Here is a 27,995-nt window from a genome sequence, read left to right as displayed (position 1 = left end):
AGACAGAAAGCACATTTGTGGTTGCCAGGAGCTGGGAGAGGGCAGGATGGGGAATGACTGTTTATTGGATGTGGGGCTCTATTTTGGGGTGATAAGAATGTTCTGGAATTAAATTCATGGCCGCATAACATCGTGAATGTACTAAATGCCACTGAATTGTACACTTTAAAATGGTTAAAGTGGTAAGTTTTCATTTATCAGTATTTTAAAAATTCTACAATTTAAAAAAGACTAAAAAATAATAAAAAGAATTAAATGAGATAATGCAAAAAAGCATTATCTCAAAAATATAGCTGATATTAGTATGATTAGTAAGCTAAGTTTTAAGAGTCTAAGGTGCAGGATTCTAAGTTTAAAGGGATAGGCTCTTGTTTTTTTGGTTTAGTTTTATTTGTTTTTTTTAATCCATTATCCCAAGGGTTTCCCACCCTGAACGCCAGTACCCTGGTCAGGGGCACCCTGGATCATTGTCCTCTGTGGCCCCAGGAAGGGAAGAAAAACAACAGCCAGGAAGATAATAGCCGCCAGGAAGTCCTCACGTTTCTGGAGAAATAGAGCCCAGTAATGAAGTTCTTTCAGCCTGATCGGCGGATGGGGTGCTGGGGAAGCCTGGGCTAAAGGGCTCACCTCCAGCCCCGACCCTGTCAGGGCAGATGGTACATGCTCACTCAGTGAGGGGGCTCCAGAGGCCTGTGGGTACGAACCTGAGGGCTGGTGCCCAGGGGCAATCAGCTTCTGTCTCTGAGCCTTGGGAAACGGTGAGGGTCAGTCCGGCTCCCCACGTGGTTCTGGGCAGCTTTGGGCTTGGAGCAGATGCAAACTTGGGACTAGGGCAGGACCTCCTGAGAGGCGACTGAGCAAGGCCATCCCAACTCATGTTTCCTTGGCCCTGCCTGGAGCACAGCATCCTGCCCACATCCCTGCAGCTGGCTCCTTCCTAGGGGCTCTGAGGAGGCAGTACTTGGCCATCTGGTCACAGTTGCTGCAGGGCAGTTCTTGGCCCCAGCTGTAGGTAAAGTACAGTATGTTGTAATTTTTTGAAAGATAACACATTCACATGACTCAGAATTCAAATGCCACAGACGTCCCCCCCGCTCCGCCCCTTTCCCCCAGATACCCTGTTTCTCCCAGAGGCAGCCAATGATCTCAGAGGCTGTGTACCCACCCAGAGTTATTTTATGCATATCAAGGAAAGTCTACATAGAGGACTCTTTCTGGGGTACCCAGATGCAGCATCAAATGCCATGGAATACTACAGTGAGGACACTATCCTTTCAAGCTTTCAAATCAGAGCAAGGGAAAGGTCGATGCTAGAGTTTCTCTAGCGCTCTTGAAGCCCTCTCCCTTTTTCTACTGAGTTTTACTTTACATGCAACAACAGGCTTCAAGCTTGGGGTCATTGTCGGGCAACAGTATCTGGCAAGAATTCAATGTCTTTTTCTGATAGTCATTGTATTTCGGCCTCTATTTATGGCAACTGAGAGAGAAAGTTTATTCTTAGATATATTTAAGTAAAAAATAAATGAATTCATGGAAACATATTAAGCAATTATCCAGATAACATAAGGGATGGCAAAAATAGTACAGATGGTTGAGGGGAGACAAGGAGAAGTTGGGGTGCTCTTGTCGAATGTCTGGCTCTGAACTCGAGAGGAGGCCGCCGGGGCTGGGCAGGAAGGAGGTAAATCTCTGGGGCCAGGAAGACCCCGCTGCCCGGAAGAGCCTCATGTTCCATGGGGGCTGGGAGGACATATATATACAGGCTCCAGGCTGAACAGCTCGGGTCACTCATGCACGACTGCCTGATAACCATGCTGGCTGCCACCGTCCTGACCCTGGCCCTGCTGGGCAATGTCCACGCCTGCTCCAAAGGTACCTCACACAAGGCAGGCATTGTGTGCCGCATCACCAAGCCTGCCCTCCTGGTGTGTAAGTATCAGTGCATCTGTCTGCCCTGCCAGGGGTCTTTTCACGGACACCCACTATGCCAGGAGCCTCCCTGGTCTGAAGCCAGCTCTGAAGCTGGCTGCCATACTAGCCCAGAGAGAGGAGTGCCCTGGGAGGGAATGGGCTGAGTGGAGCTGTCCTCACCCTCTCCTGACCTCACCTTCAAGGTCAAGTTCTTTGGTGAGAAGGTCCTAGCTCGGTTGCAAATAGCCAGGTGTAGGGATTTCTGTTTGTCTGAGACCCAGAATCACTGGGGTTCGAGTTAAGGTTCAGATCTGAGCCAGGTTAGGGGGTTGAGTCAGGCGGTAAAGATTAGGAGGTTGGTGTATATTTGGTGTTGGGAGTCACTCTATGGCTAGAGTCAGGGGTTGCCATGAGCTCAGGTGACAGAGGCTCTGTCACTGATTGTTGTGTGACTTTGGCCAGCTCCCCTGCCCTCTCTGGGCCTCAGCCTCTTGCTCAATACAATAAGGGTATAGGGAGGCTAAATGATACAATTTCTAAACTAGAATATCGCCAAGTTCAAGAGCCAGGATTATAGACCCCCAGGACTACAGAGAGTGTCACAGCATCGTCTGGGTGAGGCTAAGGTTAGTGTGTGGCTGGGCTCAGGGCTGCCATTTGACTAGGATCATGGGGTTCCCATGTGTCAGCATCCAGAGACTAGGGTATGATCAGGATCTCTAGCTGGGGTCAGGGTCAGAGCTCTCTGTGTCCCCTGGAATTGCCATCGACCTTAAACTGAGAGGGAGGCCCAGTCCAACCCCTCAGCTTTAAGGCCTGCTGGGGAGCCTCATCCCAGAGAGGCTGAGTCATGGCCAAGGCCGCTTGGGGGTGGGAGCAGGGGGTTTGGCATGGGCCTGCAGCCCCTCAGCCACTGCCCTCCCCTCTAGTGAACCAAGAGACTGCCAAGGTGATCCAGTCTGCCTTCCAGCGAGCCAACTACCCAAATATCACAGGCGAGAAGGCCATGATGTTCCTTGGCCAAGTCAAGTATGGGTTGCACAAGTGAGTTGGGCCTCGAGTGTGACCAGGCTGGGGGTAGGGAGGAGGGAGGAACAGCCTGGGGCTTTCCCCCAGCCCACAGGGAGGAAGGTCAGTGGGCGAGGGGAGGGTGGGGGGGAACTCAGGTCTTTTCCCTTGATCTGGAACCAGAGCCTGACACCTCCCCTACCCCCACGCTCCATCCCCTGGTGACCTGGGGGATTTATTGGAGTGTATCAACCTCTCTAAGAGCCCCTCTAAGAGTCAGGCTTCACAGGGTCCTTTCCCACTGCCCTGGGACGATGGAGGTCTTATTTGGGGGTGAATACGAGGGTAGGGTAGAGAGATCTCAGCAAAATAGGTATTTTTTAGAAAAAAATTATAAATGTTGTTTTCTTAGAGACAGAGGTCTTGCAATGGTGGCCAGGTTGGTCTTGAACTCTTGGCCTCAACCAATTCCTCCCCCCAGGCCTAAAATGAGTATCTTGACTTTATTTGGGATGATGGTTAACAGCCAAGGGTTGGTTGTGGGCCAGGTGCTTTTACAAACAATATCTAATTTTATCGTCACCCTTATCATACATTTGTTCTTTCTTTTTTTTTCATTTTTTGAGACAGAGTCTCCCTCTGTCACTTAGGCTGGAGTGCAGTGGCACAGTCTCAGCCCGTTGCAACCTCCGTCTCCGGGTTCAAGCAATTTTCATGCCTCAGCCTCCAGAGTAGCTGGAATTACAGGCACACGCCACCACATCCAGGTAATTTTTGTATTTTTAGTAGAGATGGGGTTTCACCATGTTGGCCAGACTGGTCTCCAACTCCTGACCTCAAGTGATCCACCCACCTCAGTCTCCAGAAGTGCTGGGATTATAGGCGTGAGCCATGGTGCCTGGTCTATCTTAATCTTTATCATATATTTTATTTAGCCTCTTCTGTAAAAGAGGATAATGCCATCGCCCGGGTGGCCCTGCCCAGCTCTTTATCTATCTTAATCTTGATTGATTGATTGATTGATTGATTGAGATGGAGTCTGTCTCTGTCACCCAGGATGGAGTGCAGTAGCGCGATCTCAGCTCACTGCAACCTCCACCTCCCGGGTTCAAGATATTCTCCTGCCTCAGCCTCCCTAGTAGTTGGGATTACAGGCGCCCGCCACCACGCCCGGCTAATTTTTGTATTTTTAGTCGGGACGGGGTTTCACCATGTCGACCTGATTATGAACTCCTGACCTCAAGTGATCCGCCCGCCTCGGCCTCCCAAAGTCCTGGGATTGCAGGCGTGAGCCACGGCGCCCGGCCTATCTTAATCTTTATCATATATTTTATTTAGCCTCTTCTGTAAAAGAAGATAATGCCATCGCCCAGATGGCCTTGCTTAACAAATACGGAAACAGGAGCTGATAGAGGTTTCGCAGCCTGGCGGAGCTCATGTGCAAACTCAGCTCAGTCTCAGGAACTCAGCCACCTTCCTGGCACCTCAGGCTGCCCTGGAGCCTGGGTCCCCGTCTGTGTGTCGGTCTGAGGCCCCAACGGTGGGGCAGACATTGTTCAGGGACCTTGTCTTTGTCTCAAAGTCAATCTCCTCCTCCTCCCCAGCCCCGCTAAACATGCTCCCCAGTGGTGGTCTCTGCTACCCGCGCACATTGGGCCTGGAGTCTTGCTAAATGTTTGTGAGCCACCAGGGGGCGCCGGCGGTGCAGGGATGCCGCTTCGCCTTTTGCAGGAAAACTACTGCCGCTAGGGGGTGCTGTGGGGCGTCCCAGGTCTCGCGCAGCCAGGCCCTCTGTGCGACCTTGGGCTTCAGTTTAGGCTTCTGAAAAGGAGAATAATGGGCAAGGTCCAGTGGTTCACGCCTGTGATCCCAGCACTTTGGGAGGCCGAGGCAGAAGGATTACTTCAACCAGGGTTCAAGACCACCTGTCTCTATGAAAAATTTAAAAATTAGCTGGGTGTGATGGTGCGTGCCTGCAGTCCCAGCTACTCAGGAGGCCAAGGTAGGAGGATCACTTGAGCCTGGGAGGTCAAGGCTGCGGTGAGCTATGATTGCGTCACTGCATTCCAGCCTGGGTGAGAGAGCAAGACTCTGTTGCTAAGAAATAAAAGAGGATAATGCTACCCTATGCCTATGTTGCAAGAGGTCAGACATGGCAAAAGCGTCTTGAGAAGTTAAAGAGATAGCACCCTTAATAAATTAGCAATAATTCAGTAAGACCAGACTGCCATAGACTAGATGTCACAGTCATTAATATATAACTGTTATCCCAAATATATATGGGTGGGGTAGAAAAAAATATGATTGGCCATAAATATGATTGGCCATGATTAACATTAGATGAAGCTGGATCATGGCTAAAATGAGAATTCTCCACACTATTCTCTCTAAAGGGAATAGAATAAGATAGAACAGAACAGACGGGAAAAGCCAGATATACGTGGATTCTCCTTGCTAGGCGCAGTGTGTCATAGTGGCTTATAATATGGGATTTGGAGTGGGATGGACCCAGGATCAAATTCCCTTCTGCTGAGGTTTTCTGAAGCCACATAAGCTGTCTGAGTCATTTCTGTCTCAGTTCACTGGGTACAGCAATAGTGACCACCTCGTGGGTAGCTGTGAGGATTAAATGAGGAAATGTGTGTAAACTCTCAGCACAGTACCTGCCACACAGCATGTGTTCGGAACGTGATGGCCGCTTCTATTGTGTCATATTCCATGTGCTCAAGCCGGGCCCTGGGGAGAGTTCAGCAAGGGTAGAGGGGTTTGAAAGTGAATGTGGCCCACTGGCCTCCCTGCCTGCAGTCTCTCCTCTCTGATGCTTGCTTCCTAAGGGCCTTCACTGAGCCCCACCTCTGACCAAGTCCCCGGCAGCACAGATCCTCTGCTGGACCTACATTAAGACCCCAGGTCCAACACTTCTCCCACTGTGCAGCTCCACCTCTGCCCCTGGGGCCTGGCTGAGGCCTCCTCCAAGCTGAGCCTCCTACTACTATCTTCCAAACTCCCACCCTCCATCCGGTGTCACCTCCTCTGGGAAGCCCTCTGTATCAGTTTCCTATTTTCTGCCGTAAAAAATCACTCCAAGTTTAGTGGCTTAAAATGACACAAGTTTATCATTTTACAGTTAAAATGGCTAGAAGTCCACCACGGCGCTCCCTGAGCCAAGATCAAGATGTTAGCAGAACCAGATTCCTTCTGGGGGCTATAGAGAAGAATTAATTCCCTCGCCTTCTCCAGCTTCTAGAGGCTTCCCCCATTCCTTGGCTTCCCTCCATCTCCTTTTATTTCGGACGAGGGGGGCTCCCTGCTCTGACTTTCTCATTTATGGTATTCCCCCCTGCTTTCCAGCAGCTGTGATTGCCCCAAACCTGTCCTCTGGTTCTCTAGGCCAGAAAAACTATGATCTACCAGAGTTCAAGACCTTGAAAGGGCCTTTTCCCACTGTCTTTTCTCACAGTGCCAGCTGGAGCCCACCTTCGTGCTAGAATCTGTGAAAATGGGGAAACGCACCTTGTGCTGTTCTCTTCCTCCACCCGGCATCTCCCCTGCAGTCCAGCTGGGTTTTTCTGTTTGTTTGTTTGTGGGTTGTTTGTGGGTTTTTTTGTTTGTTTGTTTTTAAGACAGAGTTTTGCACTTGTCACCCAGGCTGGAGTGCAGTGGCACGATCATGACTCACTGCAACCTCCGCCTCCTGGGTTCAAGCGATTCTCCTGTCTCAACCTCCCGAGCAGCTGGGACCACAGGCATATGCCACCATGCCCCACTAATTTTTTTTTTTTTTTTCATTTTTAGTACAGATGGGATTTCACCATGCTGGCCAGGCTGCTCTCGAATTCCTGACCTCAGATGATCCACCTGCCTCAGCCTCCCAAAGTGCTGGGATTACAGGCATGAGCCACTGCGCCTGGCCTAGTCTGACTATTTTCAATTACTCTCTAATGCCTCAGGTAGTGTTTATTGTATTCTGTGCAGAGGTCAAGAATTTAGTCATCAAAGGAGGTTAGTGTGTTAGGAGCTTATGCAGCTATTACCAGAAGAGACTTCACCCCTGGCACAGTGGCTCACACCTGTAATCCCAGCACTTTGGGAGGCCAAGGCGGGCAGATCACCTGAGGTCAGGAGTTCAAGACCAGCCTGGCCAACATGGTGAAACCCTATCTCTACTAAAAATACAAAATTAGCTGGTGTGGTGGTGCACGCCTGTAATCCCAGCTACTCAGGAGGCTGAGGCAGGAGAATCACTGAACCCAGGAGGTGGAGACTGCAGTGAGCTGAGATTGCCCATTGCACTCCAGCCTGGGCGACAAGAGCAAAACTCTGTCTCAAAAAAAAAAAAAAAAAAAAAAAAGGCTGGGCATGGTGGCTCACACCTGTAACCCCAGCGCTTTGGGAGGCTGAGGTGGGGCAATCACCTGAGGTCAAGAGTTCAAGATCAGCCTGGCAACATGGTGAAACCCCGTCTCTACTAAAAGTACAAACATTAGCTGGGCGTGGTGGCGGGAGCCTGTAATTTCAGCTTCTAGGGAGGCTGAGGTAGGAGAATCACTTGAACCCAGGAGGCAGAGACTGCAGTGAACCAAGATCATGTCACTGCACTCCAGCCTGAGCAACAGAGTCAGACTCAGTCTCAAAAAAAAAAAAAAAAAAAAAAAAATTGGTATGAGGTTTAAATTTCTGTAGAACTGAAAGAGGATTGGAGATTGTAGTACGGTCTAATTCTAAATTAGAGCATTTAGAAGAATGTGGAGTCTGTTCAACATAGTGAGACCCCCATCTGCACCAAAAATATGAAAATTGGCCAGGCACTGTTGGTGCCTGCCTGTGGTCCCAGCTATTCCAGAGGCTGAGGCAGGAGGCTCATTGGAATTCGAGGCTGCAGTGAGCTGTGATTACACAACTGCACTCTGGTCTGGGCAACAGAGAGCCACCCTGTCTCAAAAAACAAAACAAAAAAAAGAACAAACTAAAAAAAAAAAAAAGAAGAAGAATTTGGAGCAATCTGGTTGTTTCCTATACTGTAAGTCTTTGCCAATCTATTTAAAAAAAATATTTTTAATTTTTGTGAGTACATAGTAGGCGTATATATTTATGGGGTACATGAGATGTTTTGATGTAGACATGCAACGTTTTGTCTATTTTTTTGTTTTTTTTGGCGACAAAGTAAGACTCTGTCGTCTAGGCTGGAGTGTAATGGCGCGATCTCAGCTCACTGCAACCTCTGCCTCCTGGGTTCAAGCTATTCTCCTGCCTCAGCCTCCTGGGTAGCTGGGACTACAGACACCCACATCATGCCTGTTTAATTTTTTTGTTTTTTTGTGGTGACAAGATTTCACCATGTTGGCCAGGCTGGTCATGAACTCCTGACCTCAGGTGATCTGCCCTCCTCAGCCTCCCAAAGTGATAGGATTACAGGTGTGAGCCACCACGCTGGCCTGCCAATCTATTTTTGATCTAACTTGACTTCTGCTGGTGTATCCATACTCTTCCGAATCAATTTTCACCCTTCCTCACATACCATTTACGTTTCTAAGAATTTGTCCATTTCATTTCATCTAATTTATCTCATTTGTTGGCATACAATTGTTCATAGTATTCTCTTATAATTCCTTTTATTTCTATAAGATTGGTAATTATAGCCTTGCTTTTATTTCTATTTTTAGTAATTTCAGTCTTCTTTTTTTTTCTTGCCAGTCTAGCTAAAGGTTTATTGATTTTGTTGATCTTTGGGAAAAACCAACAATTGTTTTCACTGATTGTTGTTGTTCTTCTATTATTTCGTTCGTAGGCACTAAGATCCTGATTACTTCCTTCCTTCTACAAGCTTTGGGCTTAGTGTGCCCTTATTTTTCAAGTTCCTTAAGGTGGAAAGTTTGATTATTGACTTGAGATCTTTCTCTTTTCTAAAGACAGGCATTTCTATATATAAATTTCCCCGTGAGCATGGTTCCCTCCATCTTCAGCCCAACAGGGTTGACTCTCTCTGGGCATTCTTCCCTGGTCACCCCTCCCCCACCTCTCCTCTTCTGCCTCCTCTTCCACTTTTCAGCAGCCTGTGATTACATTGGGACAACCCAGAAAATCTAGGATCATCTCCACACCTACCCCCAAGGTCCTTAACTTGACCATATTTGCATATGGGTAACATGAGTTGAGTGCAGTACCCAGGGTTTGACATGTTGGGTAACATATTTGCAGGTTCTGTGGATTAGGAGGCGGACAGTTTGGGGGCCATAATTCTATCTTCCACCCTCACCAAGGCAAAATTGGAGGCTGGCTCCTTGGGCTCCCTGGATGACCCCCAACATCCTTCCTCACTACCGTTCCTTCCCAGCATCCAAATCAGCCACTTGTCCATCGCCAGCAGCCGGGTGGAGCTGGTGGAAGCCAAGTCCATTGATGTCTCCATTCAGAACGTGTCTGTGGTCTTCAAGGGGACCCTGAAGTATGGCTACACCACTGCCTGGGGGTAAGCATTCCTGTCAGCTGATGCCTTATGCCCTGGCCCTCTCTGGGCTGGAGAGCTGAATGAGAGTCCTGGGTCCTTGGCTCTTTCCAGGCTGGGCATTGATCGGTCCGTTGACTTCGAGATCGACTCTGCCATTGACCTCCAGATCAACACACAACTGAGTATGTGTATAGCATCCTCTGGGGAAGTGGGAGCCGGACTCCAGGGCTTGTCCTCAGCAGAGCGGGAGGTTATGCAGGTGGAGGGTTCTGGGGCCACCAAAGGAAGCCTGGCCTGGGAAGTTTGCAGGGCTGGGGAGCCAAGAGCTGGCCAAGCTCTTGGCTGGCCTGGGCAGCATGTGGATACTATCCAATAGTGGAGGCTGCCCTAAGGTCGTGTCGGGTCTCCCTGCAGCCTGTGACTCTGGTAGAGTGAGGACTGATGCCCCTGACTGCTACCTGTCTTTCCATAAGCTGCTCCTGCATCTCCAAGGGGAGCGAGAGTAAGTACACCGCCCTGTGGCCCCCATTCCTGCTCGTGCCCATCCTGTGAGCATGTCCACGGCCCCCTCCAGGCTCAACCCCACACAGGGCACGCTTGTGGGTGGCCAAACCTGGGGGTAGCAATACCTTCAGTGGGGTCACTTCCTACTCCTTCCCATCAATACACCCTCAAAGGCTGGAAAAAACAATAACCAACAGCTAGTAACTAACAGCTACTAAGAACTTGCTGTGTGCAAAGCACTGTTCCAAGCCCTTTTCATGAATTAATTGATTTTGTCCTTAAAACCAACCCTAGGATAGAGATTCAGTTATCATTCCCTTTTTACATATGGGTAAACTGAGTCACAGAGAGGTTAGAAAGGGAAAGCTCGTATCTACAGAGTGCATCCTGCATCCCAAGGACCACACTAACTCACAGATAAAACTCCAGCCAAGCTAAGTAACTTGCTGAGGACACACAGCTCGCCACTGAGTGATGGGAGTAGGATTTGAACCCAGCATTCTCTGACCCCAGAAGCTGAGTTCCTAGACATTTTACTCTCCTGCTTCCCAGGGTGGGGCTTTTTGTCTTGGCCAACACCGTCTGTCAAGGATCTGTGGGTAACCCCATTGCACAGAGGAAGATAACGAGGTTTGGAGACACCCTAGTCATGTAACCAATGCCAAACCTGGAAGGCAGAAGGGAACTGGTAGGTAGGGTCTGGAGAGGAACCCTCTATTCAGGCCATTTTCTGCCTCTGGAGCAGATGGACACATGTGTGAATCTGGACTCCAGACACGTTCTCGTGTATGAGACAGGTGTGAGCGTCACAGGAGCTGGGCCCCTCCCAAGGAATTCTGGGATGGTGCCACAGTTAATTCTTGGGTCTGAGGCTCTGTGTTCTCAGCTGCAAAATGGGGGTGATAATTCTTACTTCCTGAGCTACACGAGTCAGGGCCAGCAGAGCCCTGAATGGTGCCTGGTACACAGTAGGCGCTCCATGGATGCACAGGACTGGTCAGGGGCTTATTGTGGTGCTTGCTGCCCTCAGGCCCGGGTGGATCAAGCAGCTGTTCACAAACTTCATCTCCTTCACCCTGAAGCTGGTCCTGAAGGGACAGGTGAGTGGGGCTGGCTGACTCCCTGTGGTCCAGGGCCATGCCCGGGAGGCTGGAGCCCTTTCCTCCCTGCCCTTCCCTGAGAACGTGCCACTCCCACCTTCCCCATGTGGCCAGTCCCCTGTGCCAGTTCCCAGCACTGCCACCAACACGCAGCTGGAAGGAGGCACTGCCTTGCCCCTCCTCTGGCCTCCTTTCCTCCCTGGAAAGCACCTGCTCTGTCTGCCCCAGATCTGCAAAGAGATCAACGTCATCTCCAACATCATGGCCGATTTTGTCCAGACAAGGGCTGGTGAGTGTGTTTCTGTCTGCATGCCTCAGAAGACAGCGGTGGGAGCCAGAAAGCCATCTGCTGCACTACATGGCCTTGGGACCATCACTCCTCCTGTCTAGGTCCCATGGGCTCTGTCTGGCTCTGACACTTGATGATTAGTTACGGGCAGGCTTTGGCAAATCTCTGCCCCTTTGGGCTGCAGCCTCACAAGCTGTGTGACATTGGGCAAGTCACTTAATCTCTCTGAATCTCAGTCTCTTCATTGATAAAAATGGGGCGATAATAGCATCTACCCCACAAGGTGGCTGTGAGAATTGCGTGGGAAAAAAATGTATGTAAAATAAGATAGTGCCTTGTACCTCATACCTGGCTCATTCTGAACCCTTATTATTATGACTGCTATTATCATCACCCAACACCCTGAACCTTGCAGTCACCAACATTTCAAGTAGAGAAAACATCTGATGAAAGATAAGGAGGAAGAAAGCAGTGTGGAGATTAGGAACTCCCCGCCCTTCTGGGACCCTTCCCTCCCCTCCCATCAGGCCTCAGGTTAAGGGAGCCCTCCCACCAGGCTGTGCAGTGTACAAGAAACTACTCAGGACCCAGTTTCATCCTCTGTCCCATGGGGACGCCCCTGGTCATGGAGAGGGACGCCAGACAAGAGAAGAAGGTGGTCTGAGAAGTGAGAAGCACTGTCCTGTGCCAATCATAATACGAGTTATAGCCATCATTTGCTGATCAATGCCCTGAATGGTACCCTGCACACAGTAGACGCTCCGTCATGCCCAGGACTACTGCATACCAAACATTTACATTAGCTATGAAATCCTCACAACCACCCAGCGAGGGAGGTACCGCTAACCCCCATTCCACTGAGGAGGACATAGAAATTTCTGGAGATGAGAGGACCCCCTTCCCCCCACTAGGAAGTGGAAGCAGAATTTGAACCTTGGCCCTCCAACAACTCTTAAGCCCCCGCTCCCAGCTATTGTGCTGTGCTGTAAGGCCTCCCACTGTGCACCTCACCTGTGGAGAGGGAGGTGGCTGGCCTGCTCCTTATACCCTGGCACACAGTAGGTGCTCAGTAAACAGAGGCAGTGAGGGAACAGTGGAACTCCAGGTGAGGGGGTCCTCTGGGCCACTGTGGGGTATCAGGTGGGGAGGCTCCAGGCAGCCCCAGGCCTGTGGCAGGCATCCTAGGCTCCTGCCAAGGCACAGATGAGCAATGCAGGAAGGGCTGAGCACAGTTCTGTCTCCTTGAATGGCCAATCCCTTCCTCCCCTCCCCTCCCCTCCTCTCCCCTCTACTCCTATGGGTGCATACACCTAGACTGGAACCTTGCCTGTCTCTCTGGGATCCCTATGCCGGTAGCTGTGCCATCAATGGGAATGCGGGTGGGCAAAGCTAACAGGAAGGGAAAGTGAGGTAGGAGTCCCTGGACTGACCCAGGCAGCCACAGAATTCAGAGGGGGCTGGGAGGTCGGAGGGGCTGTTTCATGGGGACATGGCTCTTGATGCAGGTTTGAGGGAGGAGGAAGGGAGGGGGACTTATGCTCCCATCTGTGCTCCGTCCCTCACACTGGTTCTGCACCAGGGGTTGGAAACTCCAGCTAGTGGGCCAAATGTGTCTGGCTGCCTACTTTTGCGAATACAATTGTATTGGAATGGAGCCATGCCCACTGGCATGCGTATTGTCCGTGGTTGCTTTTGCATTACAGTGGCAGAGCAGATGATTGCAACAGAGACCACATACACTGCAAAGCCTAAAATATTTACTGTCTGGTTCTTTATAGAAAAAATCTGCTACCCACTGTTCTGGACTATAGAACTCAGGACAGACAGGTGATTAAGTCCAGGAGGACTCCAAGATTCTCCTGGAAGTAGATTGGGAAAAAAAGATAATTAGATTGCTCACATGGCTGGGCACTCATCCACGTTTACACAGCCTAGCTCATTGGAGACGATGACACGGACGCTGAGTGAGGTCAGGGCCCTGCCCCGTCCTCTGCAGTACAGAGCAGAGCTGGGTTTCAGCCCAAGTCTTGGACTCAAAGTGCCATGCTCTGAACCAACCTTCTAGAAGGGCTCTACCTACCCAGACAGACAGACTTGGGAAGAAAGAGCATGAAAAAGTGCCACACCCCTCCCCGCACACCCAGGTCCCACTTTACAGAGGGGAACACTGAGGCTGGAGGCTTGGGCAGCTCTGTGGATGCAGGGGAGCGGTGACTCAGGGTGGTTCCCCCATCCTAAGGCCCTGCCTTGATCTTTTCCTCCTGCAGCCAGTATCCTTTCAGATGGAGACATCGGGGTGGACATTTCCCTGACAGGTGATCCCATCATTACAGCCTCCTACCTGGAGTCCCATCACAAGGTAGGAGTTGTGGGAGGGTGGGGCAGGGCCCAGCTTCCCCAGGGGAGTTGGTCCTTTCCTGCAGTCTGACAACCCCGTCCCCCAGCTTCAACCTTATGGCAGCCAAGAGTCCTGGGGTGCTCCTCCGCATTCCTGATGCTGCGAGGCGGGCAGGCCACAGCGACGTGCCCCCGAGCCCTCTCTGCAGGCACCAGGGCTCCCCACTACAAGGATCCCAGCAAAGCACCAGCTTCTTCCTAGAGGACTTATTTGGCTTCTGTCATCCTCTACAGCAGTGGATTGTGGCCCCTCCGGGGGTACTGACAAAAGCTTTGGACCCTCTATTACTTAGGATATAGGTTCTACTGCTGTAACAAAGAAATCCAAAATAATAGCTGCTTAAACACAATAGACATTTATTTCCCTCTGTTGCGGTCTGAACATGTGCAGTCCCGGGGGATCTGGAGGCTGCAGGGTGTCAGGCACGCAGGCCCCTTCCACTGGGTTCTCAGCCAGCCCCAGGTGCGGCCTCATCCCAGGGTCCTGGCTGGCTGGCCTGACCACCACACCCACTCTGCTCACAGCCCATTGGCCTGAACTTGATCGCAGGACCCCACCCTAGCTGCAAGGAAAGCTGAGGAATTTATTTCAGCTAAATATTGAGACCAGCTAAAAATTCAGTGGTACAGAATGGAGGGAGAGATGGGAGAAGATTTTAGGGCAGACCTAGCCATCTTTGTAACAGAGCCTCTCCCCGGAAAACTGAACAGAAGGATCATTTTGGAGGTTCATGGACACTCCTGAAGCCTGTTCACAACCCGTGGGCTGGATGATCTAGAGGGGCGGGGGACTGGGCAGCAGCTTGTTTTCCTGATTTTGGCCTCCAGGAGCTGATGGTCAATGGACTGCCCTCTGCAGGGGCAGGGCCGGTGGTCAGCTGGGGCGGGGTGGGAGCTGGAGGTCCATGGTCACCAGCTGTCCTGACCAATGTCGTTACTTGAATATAACCCTGTGAAGGCGGGAACCACATCTGTCTGGTTCACTTCCCACGGTGTTTGAGACATAGTGGGCACTCCAGAAGTATTTGTTGAATGAGTGAAAGCCCCACTGGGGGAAACTGGGTGCAGCTCTTTCCTCAGTTTCCCCATCTGCACTCTGGGCACTTTACACTCTGGGGCTCCACTGTATTGGAATGGAGCCATGCCCACTGGCATGCGTATTGCCCGTGGTTGCTTTTGCATTACAGTGGCAGAGCAGATGATTGCAACGGAGACCACTTACGCTGCAAAGCCTAAAATATTTACTATCTGGTTCTTTATAGAAAAAATCTGCTACCCACTGTTCTGGACTATAGAACTCAGGACAGACAGGTGATTAAGTCCAAGAGGACTCCAAGATTCTCCTGGAAGTAGATTGGGAAAAAAGATAATTAGATTGTTCACATGGCTGGGCACTCATCCACGTTTACACAGCCTAGCTCATTGGAGATGAGGACACGGACGCTGAGTGAGGTCAGGGCCCTGCCCTGTCCTCTGCAGTACAGAGCAGAGCTGGGTTTCAGCCCAAGTCTTGGACTCAAAGTGCCATGCTCTGAACCAGCCTTCTAGAAGGGCTCTACCTACCCAGACAGACAGACTTGGGAAGAAAGAGCATGAAAAAGTGCCACACCCCTCCCCACACACCCAGGTCCCACTCTGGGCTCCTCCCAATCTCCCTGAAGCTGGACCTGAGCCCAGTAGGGACACACGGGGTCCAGCCAGCGTCCTGGCTTCCTCCAGGGTTATTTCATCTATAAGAATGTCTCGGAGGACCTCCCGCTCCCCACCTTCTCGCCCACACTGCTGGGGGACTCCCACATGCTGTACTTCTGGTTCTCTGAGCAAGTCTTCCACTCCCTGGCCAAGGTAGCTTTCCAAGATGGCCGCCTCACGCTCAGCCTGATGGGAGACGAGTTCAAGGTGAGTGGATGGGGCTGCTAGGCAATCCAGATGGCATGTGGTATGTGTGTGTATGCACACGCATGGGGAGGAGGGAGGAAACTCGGAAACTCGGGGGTGGGCAAAAGAACTAGGGACCACCTAAGCTGGAGCAATGGCAGTGAAGTCCAGACTGGTACAGTGGCTCACGCCTGTAATCCCAAACCTTTGGGAGGCTGAGACAGGAGGGTCCCTGGAGGCCAGGAGTTCGAGACCAGTCTGGGCAATATAGGGAGACCCCTGACTCTACAAAAATAAAAATACATTTAAAAATCAGCTGTGCACAGTGGTGCATACCTATAGTCCCAACTACTCAGGAGGCTGAGGAGGGAGGATCACTTGAGCCCAGGAGGTTGAGGCTGCAGTGAACTGTATTGGCACCACTGTACTCTAGTGTGGGTGACAGAGTAGGACTCCATCTCAAAAAAATTAATGAAGTTCAGCATTTATTGGAGTCAATGATATGTTGTCAGAGAGACAGATAGATAGAGTGATCAATAGATTTAGGTGTAGATATAACTTGGCAGGTAGTAACTGTGCATTAAATATAAGATGATATTAGTCTTACATTTATTGCACAGTCATATTTGCTACACTTTGTCTTGTTGTACTCATCCTGTGAGATAAGTACTGTTACCTCTGTTTTGCAAACAAAAAACCACAAAGCTCAGAGAAGGTAGGTGACTTACTGAAGATCACACAGCCTGTAAGAGGTGGCCCCAAAGCCTGTACTCTTCACCTATACTGTACTAGAAATGCTTAGGTAGTTTCCAGGGCATGCTTGTCATTGAACTCATGAGGAAACTGAGACCCACAGAGGGGAAGAGACCTGCGCAAGGTCACGCAGCCTGCGTGGGGCACAGTGGGGAGCAGAACCCAGGCCTCCAGCCGGGACAGGGGTTCCCTGCCCCACACCCCACCCGGAGCATCTCACATGTTGTCTGGGAGGTTGGGAGTTGCATCTGAGGAGGGGTCCAGTCCTTGAAACTGCACTTGGTCCCAGTGAAGTTTTCTTCTGAGGAGTGGCCTTTACACCGTCTACCCGCCAACTTCCCCATCTCTTTTCAGGCAGTGCTGGAGACCTGGGGCTTCAACACCAACCAGGAAATCTTCCAGGAGGTAACTGCCCCTGCCCCTGTGTGGGGTTTATCTCGTGTACCCCAATCCTGCTCTGGCTTCAAGAGCCCCCACACAGCCAATGACAACACCAATGACAACAATTACAACAGCGAACACAGCTCTTTGCAGGGTGTTTGGCATGGAGCGAAGCGCTTAGTGAGTGTGACTTCCTTCAGTGCTCACACCGACGCTATGAGTGGGGCAGTCAGACCATCCCCATTTTACACACAGGAAAACTTAGTGAATGGCAAGGCTGGGTTTGAGCCCAGCTCTATTTCCCCCAAAGATAATGCTCCATTCTCTGCTCTATTACCCAAGCATAGGGACTTGTAGGGGGCTGGAACCTCAAGATCAACTCCGGGCTCAGAGGGCCCCAGCAATAAGTGACTTGATTACTCCTGATCCCAAAGCTGACTTCAGGCAAGCTCCTTGCGGGTCGCAGCCTCTTCTTGCTATGCCCAGTGGCAATGATGTTCATAATCCCACTCCTCAATGCAGGGTTCCACTAAGAACCCATGATCTCCTACCTCAAATGGACCTCATGCTTTCTGAATAAGCCTCGCTCAGCTTTCTGGTTACCTCACTCCCCCACCCACTGCAATGACTTCTTCAGGCCTTCCCTGCCTTCCTCAAATCTCCAGCTGCCCCCTCCTGTCTACCTTCCACTTCCCTCTCCTCACACAACCTACTTCCCAAGAGCTGAGCACAGCCACCAACAGAACTTCCCCCACATGTCTCCGCTCCCAGTCCTACCCACTCACCCACACCTGCGCTTTCCTGTGGCCCTTCTCCTGTTCTAACAGAGGATGGCCCGTCTTCCCTTCTGAACTCAGACCGTCCAGCCTTCCCTGGCTCTGTGATGTCTCTCTCCCTGCACATACGCAACTCACAATATTGGGCAGGCCCCTGATTGGGTCTTCTCCCTCAGCCTCTTGTCTGAGTCCTGTTCCTTTGATGTCCTATTTCTAGTCTTTTCAGTTCTCTCTGTCTCTACCTCCTCCCCAGGCCAGGCTACCATTATCTCTAGTGGGGACCCATCTGTAGCTCCCAGTGGGTCTCCCTGTGTCCTGATACCCTCCTACAATCTGTTCCCCACAGCAGCCAGAAAAATCTTCTCAAGAAATAAAACTGATCATTCACCTGCCTGCTTAAAGCTGGTGTAGGATACAGGCTAAGTGCTCTGCCATGGCCTCCAGGATCCTGCATTTTCTCATCTTGTCTACCTCTCCATCTAGTTGTATCCTACCCAGTGTAACTGTTCAGTTTAAGAGTTGACGACGTCTTTCATCAGCTCTGGAAATTTCTTTTCTTTCTTTCTTTTTTTTTTTTTTTTGAGATAGAGTCTTGCTCTGTAGCCCAGGCTGCAGTGCAGTGGCACAATCTCAGCTCATTGCAACCTCCACCTCCTGGATTCAAGCGATTCTCCTGTCTCAGCACTGAAATTACAGGCGTGAGCCACAGCACCTGGCCCATCAGCTCTGGAAATTTCTTCATCACTTTCTTTTCCATGATTGCCCCATCCCTATTTTCTCCATTTCTACCTCCTCAAATTTCCGTGAGACACACACAGGGCCATCTCATTCCATTTTCCGTGTCTCTTACTTGCTCTGTCATGTTTTCCATCTCTTTTATCTCTACGCTAAATTCTGGATGATTTCTTCAAGTATCTTTTTAGTTCATTAATTCTTTTTACAGCTGTGTCTTATTTGTTTACTTACCGACTGAGATTTTCATTTTATTTTATTTTATTTTATTTATTTTTGAGACAGAGTCTCGCTCTTTTTCCCCAGGCTGGAGTGCAGTGGCACAATCTCAGCTCACTGCAACCTACACCTCCTGGGTTCAAGCAATTCTCATGCCTCAGCCTCCCAAGTAGCTGGGATTACAGGTGCACACCACCGTGCCTGGCTCATTTTTTTGTATTTTTAGTAGAGACGGGGTTTCACCATGTTGGCCAGGCTGGTCTTGACCTCCAAACCTCAAATGATCCTCCCGCCTCAGCCTCCCAAAGTGCTGGGATTACAGGTGTGAGCCCCTGCACCCTGCCGCCCCTTTCTTTCTTTTGAGCTCAGCTATGTATTTAATGAAACCTTTTCTTGTGTATCCAGTGGTTCGGTGGTTTCTTGGGGCATGTGGTCTCCTTGAGCCCAGTCCCACAGGCTGTAATTGAAGGTCCTCAGGCCACACTCCCCAGCCCCTGCCTGCGCATTCCTTATCTTGGCCAGGCTCCTTCCACAGGGCTCTTGTCCACTGTCCCCTCTGCCAGAATGGTTTGCACTCCCCCATCCCATCTGCTCCTCCTCCTGCCTCCTCAGGGATGGCCTCTCCCACCTCACTGACTAGGTCAGATCCCCTTGTGTCACAGCCTGGTGTGTCTCTCCTTTAAATATTCCTCAGATGCAGTCTTACCTTCTGTTCTGGGATGCCCTGGAAAATGCTGGGCTCCTGCAGATACAGCCCGCAGCTCCTGCACTCTCTGCTCTATCCCCACCCCTAGCCCAGCTGCTACAGCAGCTTCCCTCGGAGGGTTACCATGCAGCGTGTCCTGTTCTAAGATCTTTCCACAGATTATCTCATTTCATCCTCAGGACAACCCTATGAGGTAGGATCTATGATTATCCCCATTTTACAGATGAGGAAAGTGAGGCTGGGAAGGCTAAGTGAAGGCATCCTCAGCACATCCTGAGAGAGGAGTTCAGGGTAGGAATAGCCTCACTAGCACACAGATGAGAAACTGAAGCCCAGAGAGGACGAGAGTCCTAATTTGCACGGCCCGGGGCCCGGGTACTACCCCAGGCTGCTTCCTTTCCCCAGCCCTGGGGCCCCAAGCCAGCTTTGTCCTTCCCATTTCTGAGGGCAAGGACTGCTGCTGCCCTGATGGGCCCCCATCCTGGCCATGGGACCCCTGTCTTTCACAGGTTGTCGGCGGCTTCCCCAGCCAGGCCCAAGTCACCGTCCACTGCCTCAAGATGCCCAAGATCTCCTGCCAAAACAAGGGAGTCGTGGTCAATTCTTCAGTGATGGTGAAATTCCTCTTTCCACGCCCAGACCAGCAACATTCTGTAGCTTACACATTTGAAGAGGTGAGGCGGGTGCAGGGAGAGTGGTGGTGGGGGAACCTGACTCACAGATGGGCAGGGGCCTGGGGACCTCTGAAGCCTCCAGATCCTTCTCACCACCTCTGCCGGCACTGGTTGTCTCTTGCACATGGCCCCTTAACAATCAAAATCACATCCTGCAAGTAATGAGGGGTGCACACGTGGCTTCCACAGCTTAGGTCATATTTTCTCTCTTTTCTTGTTTTTATTTTTTTAGAGACAGGGTCTCATTCTGTCACTCAGGCTGGAGTGTAGTGACACAATCATAGCTCACTGCACCCTCGAATCCTGGGCTCAAGTGACCCTCCCACCTCAGCTCTCCTGAGCAGCTGGGACCACAGGCAAACACCACCACACCCAGCTAATTAAAAAAAAAGAAAAATTTCCTTAGAGGCAGGGTCTTGTTATGTTGTCCAGGCTATTCTCAAACTCCCGGCCTCAAGCGATTCTCCTGCCTCAGCCTCCTAAGTTGCTGGGGTTATACGCATGAGCCACCATGCCAAGCATATTTTCTTTCATTCTTATTTTTATTTATTATTTATTTATTTATTTATTTATTTATTTATTTATTTATTTGAGATAGAGTCTCACTCTGTTGCCCAGGCTGGAGTGAAGTGGCACAATCTCGGCTCACTACAACCTCTGCCTCCCAGGTTCCAGCGATTCTCATGCCTCAGCCTCCCAGGTAGCTGGGATTACAGGCATGTGCTACCATGCCCGGATAATTTTTTGTATTTTTAGTAGAGACAGGGTTTCGCTATGTGGGTCCAGCTGGTCTGAAACTCCTGGTTTCAAGTGATCTGCCCACCTCGGCCTCCCAAAGTGCTGGGATTACAGGCGTGAGCCACGGCACCCGGCCAATATTTTCCTTCTTAAGCTGAGCAGTGGACAATGGTGTTTGTTACCCAAGTCCACAACCCTCCATCCATTAGGGCCACATGGGTTTCCAAATTCAGAACTTCTGTGAATTTGTAAAAGTAGTATAGTGTATAGACACTGGATATATTACAGAACACCACAATTGGGTGTGGGGTGTGGCACCACACAATCAATTCTCCTCAAAGGCCTCAATTGGCATTTCTCCTCATATGAAGCAATACCACAGATAGCTTCCTAGACAATGGCCAGGTTTTGCCAACAAACTTAAGAAAAAACTTGTAGTTTTCAAATCCTGTTTGATTTTATCATTGCAAATAAGGAATTAAGGATCAGCATTATCTTTAAGGCCTCTTAGAATATCTTCAATTTTTTTTTTTTTTTTTTTTTTTTTTTTTTTTGACAGACTCTCAGGCTGGAGTGCAGTGCTGCAATCTCGGCTCACTGCAACCTCCACCTTCCCGGTTCAAGCGATTCTCATGCCTCAGCCTCCGCAGTAGCTAGCTGGGACTACAGGCGCATGTCACCACACCCAGCTAATTTTTAGCAGAGGCAAGGTTTCACCGTGTTGGCCAGGCCAGTCTCAAACTCCTGACCTCCAGTGATTGACCTGCCTCAGCCTCCCAAAGTGCTGGGATTACAGGCATGAGCCACTGTGCCTGGTCAATATTTCTTAATACATTAAGAATTAAAGACAAGAACAATGCAAGCACATTGTGGAAAATATAGAAAAATAGAAAGAAGGAAACCACTGTCACCATAACCCCCTTCTCCAGGGGCCTTCGATGTGGTTACTGGGCGCATTTCCTTCTGGTGCTTTATTATTTTTAAATAAACTTTTTATTTTGGAGTAACTTTAGATTTGCATAAAAGTTGCAAAATACAGAGTGTTCCCATATACCCCCCACCCACTACCCCCTTTGTTCACATCCTACATAACCACGCTACATTGTCATAGCGGAGAGATCAACATTGGTGCACGACTGTTAACCAAACTCTAAACTTTATTTGAATCTCCCCAGTTTTTCCACTGATATCCTTTTTCTTTTCCAAGATCTGATCCACGATAGCACATTGTATTTAGCCGTTGTTTTTTGTTGTTGTTTGTTTGTTTCTGCCCAGGCTGGAGTGCAGCAGTACTCACTCTAGCCTTGATCTCCCTAGCTCAGGTGATCCTCCCACCTCAGCTTCCCGACTAGAGATGTGTACCTCCACGTATTTTTTTTTTGTAGAGACAGGGTTTTGCCACGTTGCCCAAGCTGGTCTCAAATCCCTGGGCTCAAGTGATCCACCCACCTTGGCCTCCCAAAATGTTGGGATTACAGGCATGAGCCACTGTGCCCAGTTTCTTTAGCCTTTTAAATATCTCTTTAATTTTTGTATTATTTTCCTTTTGTTTTTCTGTTTTATTCCTTTTGGCTTTCTCATGTGGATGTATATGTATCATTTTATTTACTTATTTTTTTGTTGTTAAGAATCTGAAACATTGAGCATTTGTTTAAAAAGAATTATTCGGCCGGGCACGGTGGCTCACGCCTGTAATCCCAGCACTTTGGGAGGCCGAGGTGGGTGGATCACATGGTCAGGAGTTCAAGACCAGCCTGGCCAATATGGTGAAATTCCGTCTCTACTAAAAATACAAAAATTAACCGGGCGTGGTGGTGCACACCTCTAGTCCCAGCTACTTGGAAGGCTGAGGCAGGAGAATCGCTTGAACCTGAGAGGTGGAGGTTGCAGTGAGCCAAGATCATGCCACTGCACTCCAGCCTGGGCGACAGAGCAAGGATCCGTCTCAAAAAAAAAAAAAGAAACGAAAAAGAAAAAATTATTCATGTTAAAGCATGGTAAGAGAGACCATTTGGGACTCTCATGACAGGTATAGGAACCACTACGGCAGGGCTTACAGTAGTGGAAGAGCTTGGCCTCAACTTCAAACATGAGCAAGTGAGAATTTATAACCACAGAGCAGGATGGGATCAGGGATGGAAAATTACTAAGAGAAAACATCAGAGCTAAGGGGGATTCTGGCTAAAACCAACCTAACAGGATTCCAGCTGAAGGCAGGGTGATCAGACAACATCTAGGGGGAGGTGGAGGTAGAGAAATCTGATCAGATTTCAAGGGTGATCACATATCGAGAATAGGGGGTTCTTGCCAAATTGACTTAGCCGGGTTCTTTGGCTAAAACTGGAATTTTTTTTTTTTTTTCTTGAGACAGAGTCTCACTCTGTCACCCAGGCTGGAGTGCTCCGCTCACTGCAACCTCCACTTCCCAGGTTTAAGCAATTCTCCTGCCTCAGCCTCCCAAGTAGTTGGGACTATAGGCACGTGCTACCACACCTGGCAAATTTTTGTATTTTTGGCAGAAACGGGGTCTCACTATGTTGGCCAGGCTGGTCTCGAACTCCTGACCTCGTGATCCACCCGCCTGGCCTCCCAAAGTGCTGGGATTACAGGTGTGAGCCACCGTGCCTAGCCTACTGGATTTTATAAGAAGTGTGCAGATGGTCCTAGGGGAAGGTTCAGGGGCCTGACTGAAATTAGTGTTTACCACTATAACAAATACCTGTTAGCCCCCTACTCACCCAAACTCATCCCCCCCTTCCTGGAATGTCCTGTTTCATTGCAAAGCACTTCATTCCCCCTCCCCCAACTTTCCTAGGAGTCTGCCCTTGTTCCTGCCTCCTGAAGACCTCTCCTTTGGCTTTTGAGTCTGGCTGTGTACAGAAAGGATTTTTAGAAATCTGTGTTCACTAGGACGTGTGTGTGTGTTGGAGTTGAAGGGAGTGCTTCCAGAAGGGAGTTTTGACTGGATCTCAGGGGCAGGGAGAAAGCCATGGGAAGGTGCCGTGGCCCAGGGAAAAACACAAATAGAGCCAGGGGAGGGGAATCCCAGTGTGGCCAGGGACAAGGGTTGTTTTGAGGTGAAGGCTAGGAGGTACATTGAGACTATCTCATGGAGGTTTAAAGACCAGAAGGAGAAATTAAAAGCCACAGAGGCTTTGGGATTAGGGGAGGGAAGAGATGACATGGCTGGTGCTGGTGAAGGACTGTGGGATTGGGGAGGCATCAAACTGAGCCCTGGCTAAAGTGACAGAAAGCAGGAACAGCCTCCAAGCCTCAGCTGTGCCCACCGCTTCACTGCAGAGGGCGCTCCAGAGGCCTAGAACCAATGGGACACTTGTTCAAGGCCATACATCACATTCAGACCTGAGCCAGTAGTTTCTGCACTCCCAGCACATTCATTCATTCATTTTCTTTCTTTCCTTTTTTTTTTTTTTTTTTTTTTTTTTTTTTGAGACGGAGTCTAGCTCTGTCACCAGGCTGGAGTGCAGTGGCGTGAACTCGGCTCACTGGCAACCTCTACCTCCTGGGTTCCAGCGATTCTCCTGTGTCAGCCTCCCAAGTAGCTGGGATTACAGGCACATGCCGCCACACCCAGCTAATTTTTGTGTTTTTGGTAGATACAGGGTTTCACCATGTTGACCAGGATGGTCTTGATCTCCTGACCTCATGATCTGCCCACCTCGGCCTCCCAAAGTGCTGGGATTACAGGCATGAGCCACCGTGCCCGGCCTCATTCATTTTCAACAATCTGTTGAGGTTTTACTGTGGGCCGGGACCATATGGTTCCTGATCTCATGAAACTTACAGTCGAATGGGAAGAAAGGGACAATAACTAGACAAACAAAAGACTATATAACTACTAATTGTGCCCAGTGCTATGAAATAAAAATGGGTGGTCAGCAGAGGTGCTTATACAACTTATAACTCAAAATCCAGCGTCTATTTAAAGTGATCTAGCGTCATGGGCCTCAGACTTTGGCGGGGTGTTACTGCACAGACTTCTGGACCCACCCCTAGGGTTTCAGGTTTGATGGGTCTGTAGTGGGGCCTGAGAACCTGCCTTTCCCACACGTTCCCTTCTGCGTGGTGAGAACGATGCCGGTTAAGGGACCACATTTGGAGTAGCACCGCCAGTGGAGGAAGCCTCACCTCGCTTTAACGATGGTTTCACTTGGGAGGTGGAGGGAGTGAGGTATGCAGGAAAGCCCAGGACTGTGATTGTTTCTCACCAAACAGGAAGAAACTATTGGTGATGTGGATAAGTCAGAAACCAGGAGAGAAAGTGCCCACGTGGGCCGGGCACAGTGGCTCAAGCCTGTAATCCCAGCACTTTGGGAGGCCGAGGTGGGTGGATCACTTGAGGTCAGGAGTTCAAGACCAGCCTGGCCAAATGGTGAAACCCTGTCTCTACTAAAAATACAAAGATTAGCCAGGCATGGTGGCACACACCTGTAATCCCAGCTACTTGGGAGGCTGAGGCAGGAGAATCGCTTGAACCTGGAATGTGGAGGTTGCAATGAGTTGAGATCGTGCCACTGCCCTCCATCCTAGGCGACAGAGCAAGACTGTGTCTCAAAAACAAACAAAATAAAACAAAAAGGAAAAGAAAGTGACTTCTCAGGTCCTAACCCCAAAGCCACAGGTGCTGGGGAACTTTCCTCAGTTTTCAGAAGAGCAGTAGCTAAGCCTGGTTCCCGTGTCACCCATGCCTCTCCGGTCCCTCAGTGGAAAGAATCAAGGGCCCTGAGCTAGAAGGGTTGCTCTCTGCTTCAGGAAGAGCCCCGGCTCACAGCAAATTTGGTTTCTCTCCCCAGGATATCATGACTACCGTCCAGGCCTCCTATTCTAAGAAAAAGCTCTTCTTAAGCCTCTTGGATTTCCAGTATGTGCCGCAGAGAAGAGAGGGGCTGGTCGACTCTGCAAACCTCTCCCTGGTCCCTTGGAGTCAGGCACAGCACAGGGTGTTGGTGGGGAAATGTGGCCCCTTCCCCTTGGGGCATATGGCCTGACTGCAGGGAGATAAGACCCTACCTAGATAGAATCTTCTTTGGGAAAAAGAGGCACCAGGAGGAATGGAGGGCGGGCCTAGCAGGAGGAGAGCACTGCCGGAGTGAAGGCCTGGCAAATCTCAAGAGAATAGCAAATCTCAAGAGATGCCCCAAAGGGCCTGAGCTATGAGACAGAAGCACTGGCAGTTATTCTTAGAGTTTCTTTCCCAGGAGATGTTACAGGAGGGGGCCCAATGGTGGGTCAAATTCTCATCTCTTTTTTATTTCAGGATTACACCAAAGACTGTTTCCAACTTGACTGAGGTAGGTGGTCTTGGATAGACTGGGGGAAATAAGTCCTGTGGGACCTCCTGCCTTAAAGAAAGCAGGTGGAGGGCCCTAAAGGAAATCAGGCAACCGGACCAAAAGAATCTGGACCAGATGGTCCATGCTGTGTCTCTTGTGACCCTTCTTCTCTCTGCCATGTCTTTTGGGAGAGCCCTTGTTTTGCAAAAATGAGAGCGTGGTGGTATGGATTAGAGTTTAGGCAGAAGAGTACTGGCCAAGCAGCCCCTCCCTGGACCTCAATTTTCCCTCTGTGGAATGGGCTAGCAATACTGGGCCCCCCCCAGGGCGAAGGAAAGACCACTGAGGAGGGGCACCGTCTGGGGCAGGAAGAGGGAGTGGGTTGGATGTATTGTTTTCACGGATGGGCATGTGGATGAATGCTCATCCAGGCCGTGCAGCATCTGCCCTGTGGGTCATTTCCATGCTCCACGGAGCACTCACTATGGGCCTCTGATTGGCAGAGCAGCTCCGAGTCCGTCCAGAGCTTCCTGCAGTCAATGATCACCACTGTGGGCATCCCTGAGGTCATGTCTCGTAAGTGTGGGCTGGAGGGGAAACCGGGTGCCGAGCCTGACAGTTTCCCATTTCACCTTGTGGGCCCTTCCCAGGCAGAGCTCCAGGTGCCCCTCTTCCCAGTCATTGATACTTAGCAGTCTGGGCCCCCTTCCTTCTCCCTGCTGGTGTCATTGCACGCCAGTGACTCGGCCAGATGCACAGAACCCTGTTCTTGGTTTACTTGCAGAATATTATCTCTGCCACCCAGTGGGATGGCTCAACCCACTTTCAGGATGCAGGTCTCCGAACAGCAACCTGATATAGCAGAAAGAGCCCTGGGCTGGGAGGCTGAGACCTAGTTCTAGCCCAGTCCTGAACCTCAGTTTCCCTTTCTGTAAAACAAGAATGTTGAACTTGATGACTCCCAATTTTCCTTTTGACCTTGAAATGGTAGAATATTTATCACTCTGAGGTGACTCGAATGGTAGACTCTCAGACACCATAGCATGCATGTGCTGGGGATAATTTGGACAAGGCTCTGCTGAGAGCTTTCTGCTCCGTTCCCCACAGAGTATGCTGAGCTGACTATGCCTTCCTTTTGAATATCTGCTTGTCCACATGGCTTAGGTAGGAGAGGAAGGGCGTGGAAACTGGAATGATCCTAGTGGTGTGTCTTGGCATCTCTTGGCCTCATTTTCCCCCATCTGAACCATGAAGCTAAAGCTAGGGGGTGCAGATTAAATGGTTCCTACAACTACTTACAAGGAGACCACTCTGTGTGGTTGCAAAGAACACTTTGAAAAGCTGTGTGGGAAAGCTTCCTTCCTAGCAGGGTAGGTAGATTCAGCTAACTGCAGGTCATGTGGCCATAGTGAATGGGTTGGGAGCTCAAATTCGGGATAGAGGGAATTTTTTTTTGGCAGCAGAGTGGCAAGCCCTGCCACCACGCAAACTCTGCTCTTCCTCCTCCTCAGAAGCACTTGCCCACTCTTCTAAGTCAAAGTGAAACACATGTTTACAGAATATTGGTCCAAAGGGGTCTCAGCATCTCCCACTGCCCAGGATGGCAGAGCCTCAGGCCAGCCTTGCTCCCCAAGAAGGGCTGACTGGGGCTCTGTCCCCTGCCCCAGGGCTTGAGGCAGTGTTTACAGCCCTCATGAACAGCAAAGGCCTGAGCCTCTTCGACATCATCAATCCTGAGATTATCACTCGAGATGTGAGTACAAAGCGCCCCTCACCAGTCCCTGTTCCTGGGGAGGGAGGCCCAGACAGGATTCCCAGGGTGACTGGGGGCTGTTGGGGAGACAGGCAGAGGGGACTTCACCAGCTTGGCTCCCTCCTGGTGGCCTGGGAGTCAGCCCAGCCTGCCCCTCTCTCCTCCCGCCCCTCCCTCCAGGGCTTCCTGCTGCTGCAGATGGACTTTGGCTTCCCTGAGCACCTGCTGGTGGATTTCCTCCAGAGCTTGAGCTAGAAGTCTCCAAGGACGTCAGGATGGGGCTTGAACCAGAAGGCAAGCACCAGGCTCACAGCTGGAACCCTGGTGTCTCCTCCAGTGTGGTGGAAGTTGGGTTAGGAGTACAGAGATGGGGATTGGCTCCCAACTCCTCCCTGTCCTAAAGGCCCACTGGTATTAAAATGCTGTATCCAAGA

The 27,995-nt window shown here is 50.3% G+C and overlaps 1 protein-coding gene and 1 long non-coding RNA gene across 4 annotated transcripts in view; one reads left to right on the top strand and one right to left on the bottom strand.

Annotated features, from left to right (window-relative positions):
• The first annotated feature begins 93 nt into the window (after nt 1-93).
• CETP (cholesteryl ester transfer protein) lies at nt 94-27,995 on the top strand. 3 transcript variants are annotated; one of them, XM_031658229.1, is made up of 16 exons: nt 94-182; nt 2,841-2,955; nt 9,254-9,388; nt 9,479-9,549; nt 9,782-9,869; nt 10,902-10,971; nt 11,086-11,260; nt 13,528-13,619; nt 15,377-15,556; nt 16,643-16,693; nt 19,612-19,776; nt 25,329-25,396; nt 25,793-25,826; nt 26,312-26,384; nt 27,476-27,561; nt 27,742-27,995. In XM_031658229.1, exons 2-16 carry the CDS (start codon nt 2,918-2,920, stop codon nt 27,814-27,816), a joined length of 1,401 nt encoding a protein of 466 aa, XP_031514089.1. In that variant the 5' UTR covers nt 94-182; nt 2,841-2,917; the 3' UTR covers nt 27,817-27,995. The 3 variants fall into 3 exon arrangements, with proteins under 3 accessions (XP_031514089.1, XP_003916971.2, XP_021787690.2); XM_003916922.5 differs by lacking the exon at nt 94-182 and adding an exon at nt 1,687-1,929 and having other exon boundaries at nt 11,200-11,260; XM_021931998.2 differs by lacking the exon at nt 94-182 and adding an exon at nt 1,761-1,929.
• LOC103880468 overlaps nt 372-27,995 on the bottom strand; it is a 34,167-nt gene continuing 6,543 nt past the window's right edge. The window contains exons 2-3 of the long non-coding RNA XR_641505.4: nt 5,583-5,655; nt 372-1,006 (exon numbers count right to left, since the gene is read on the bottom strand). This is a non-coding gene — a long non-coding RNA (uncharacterized LOC103880468). The remainder of the gene's footprint in view (nt 1,007-5,582; nt 5,656-27,995) is intronic.

Source organism: Papio anubis, chromosome 18 (genome assembly GCF_008728515.1).
Source record: "Papio anubis isolate 15944 chromosome 18, Panubis1.0, whole genome shotgun sequence".
Taxonomy (NCBI): domain Eukaryota; kingdom Metazoa; phylum Chordata; class Mammalia; order Primates; family Cercopithecidae; genus Papio; species Papio anubis.
The sequence above is the reverse complement of the archived record's forward strand: the minus strand, read 5'-3'. Positions and strand labels throughout refer to the sequence as shown.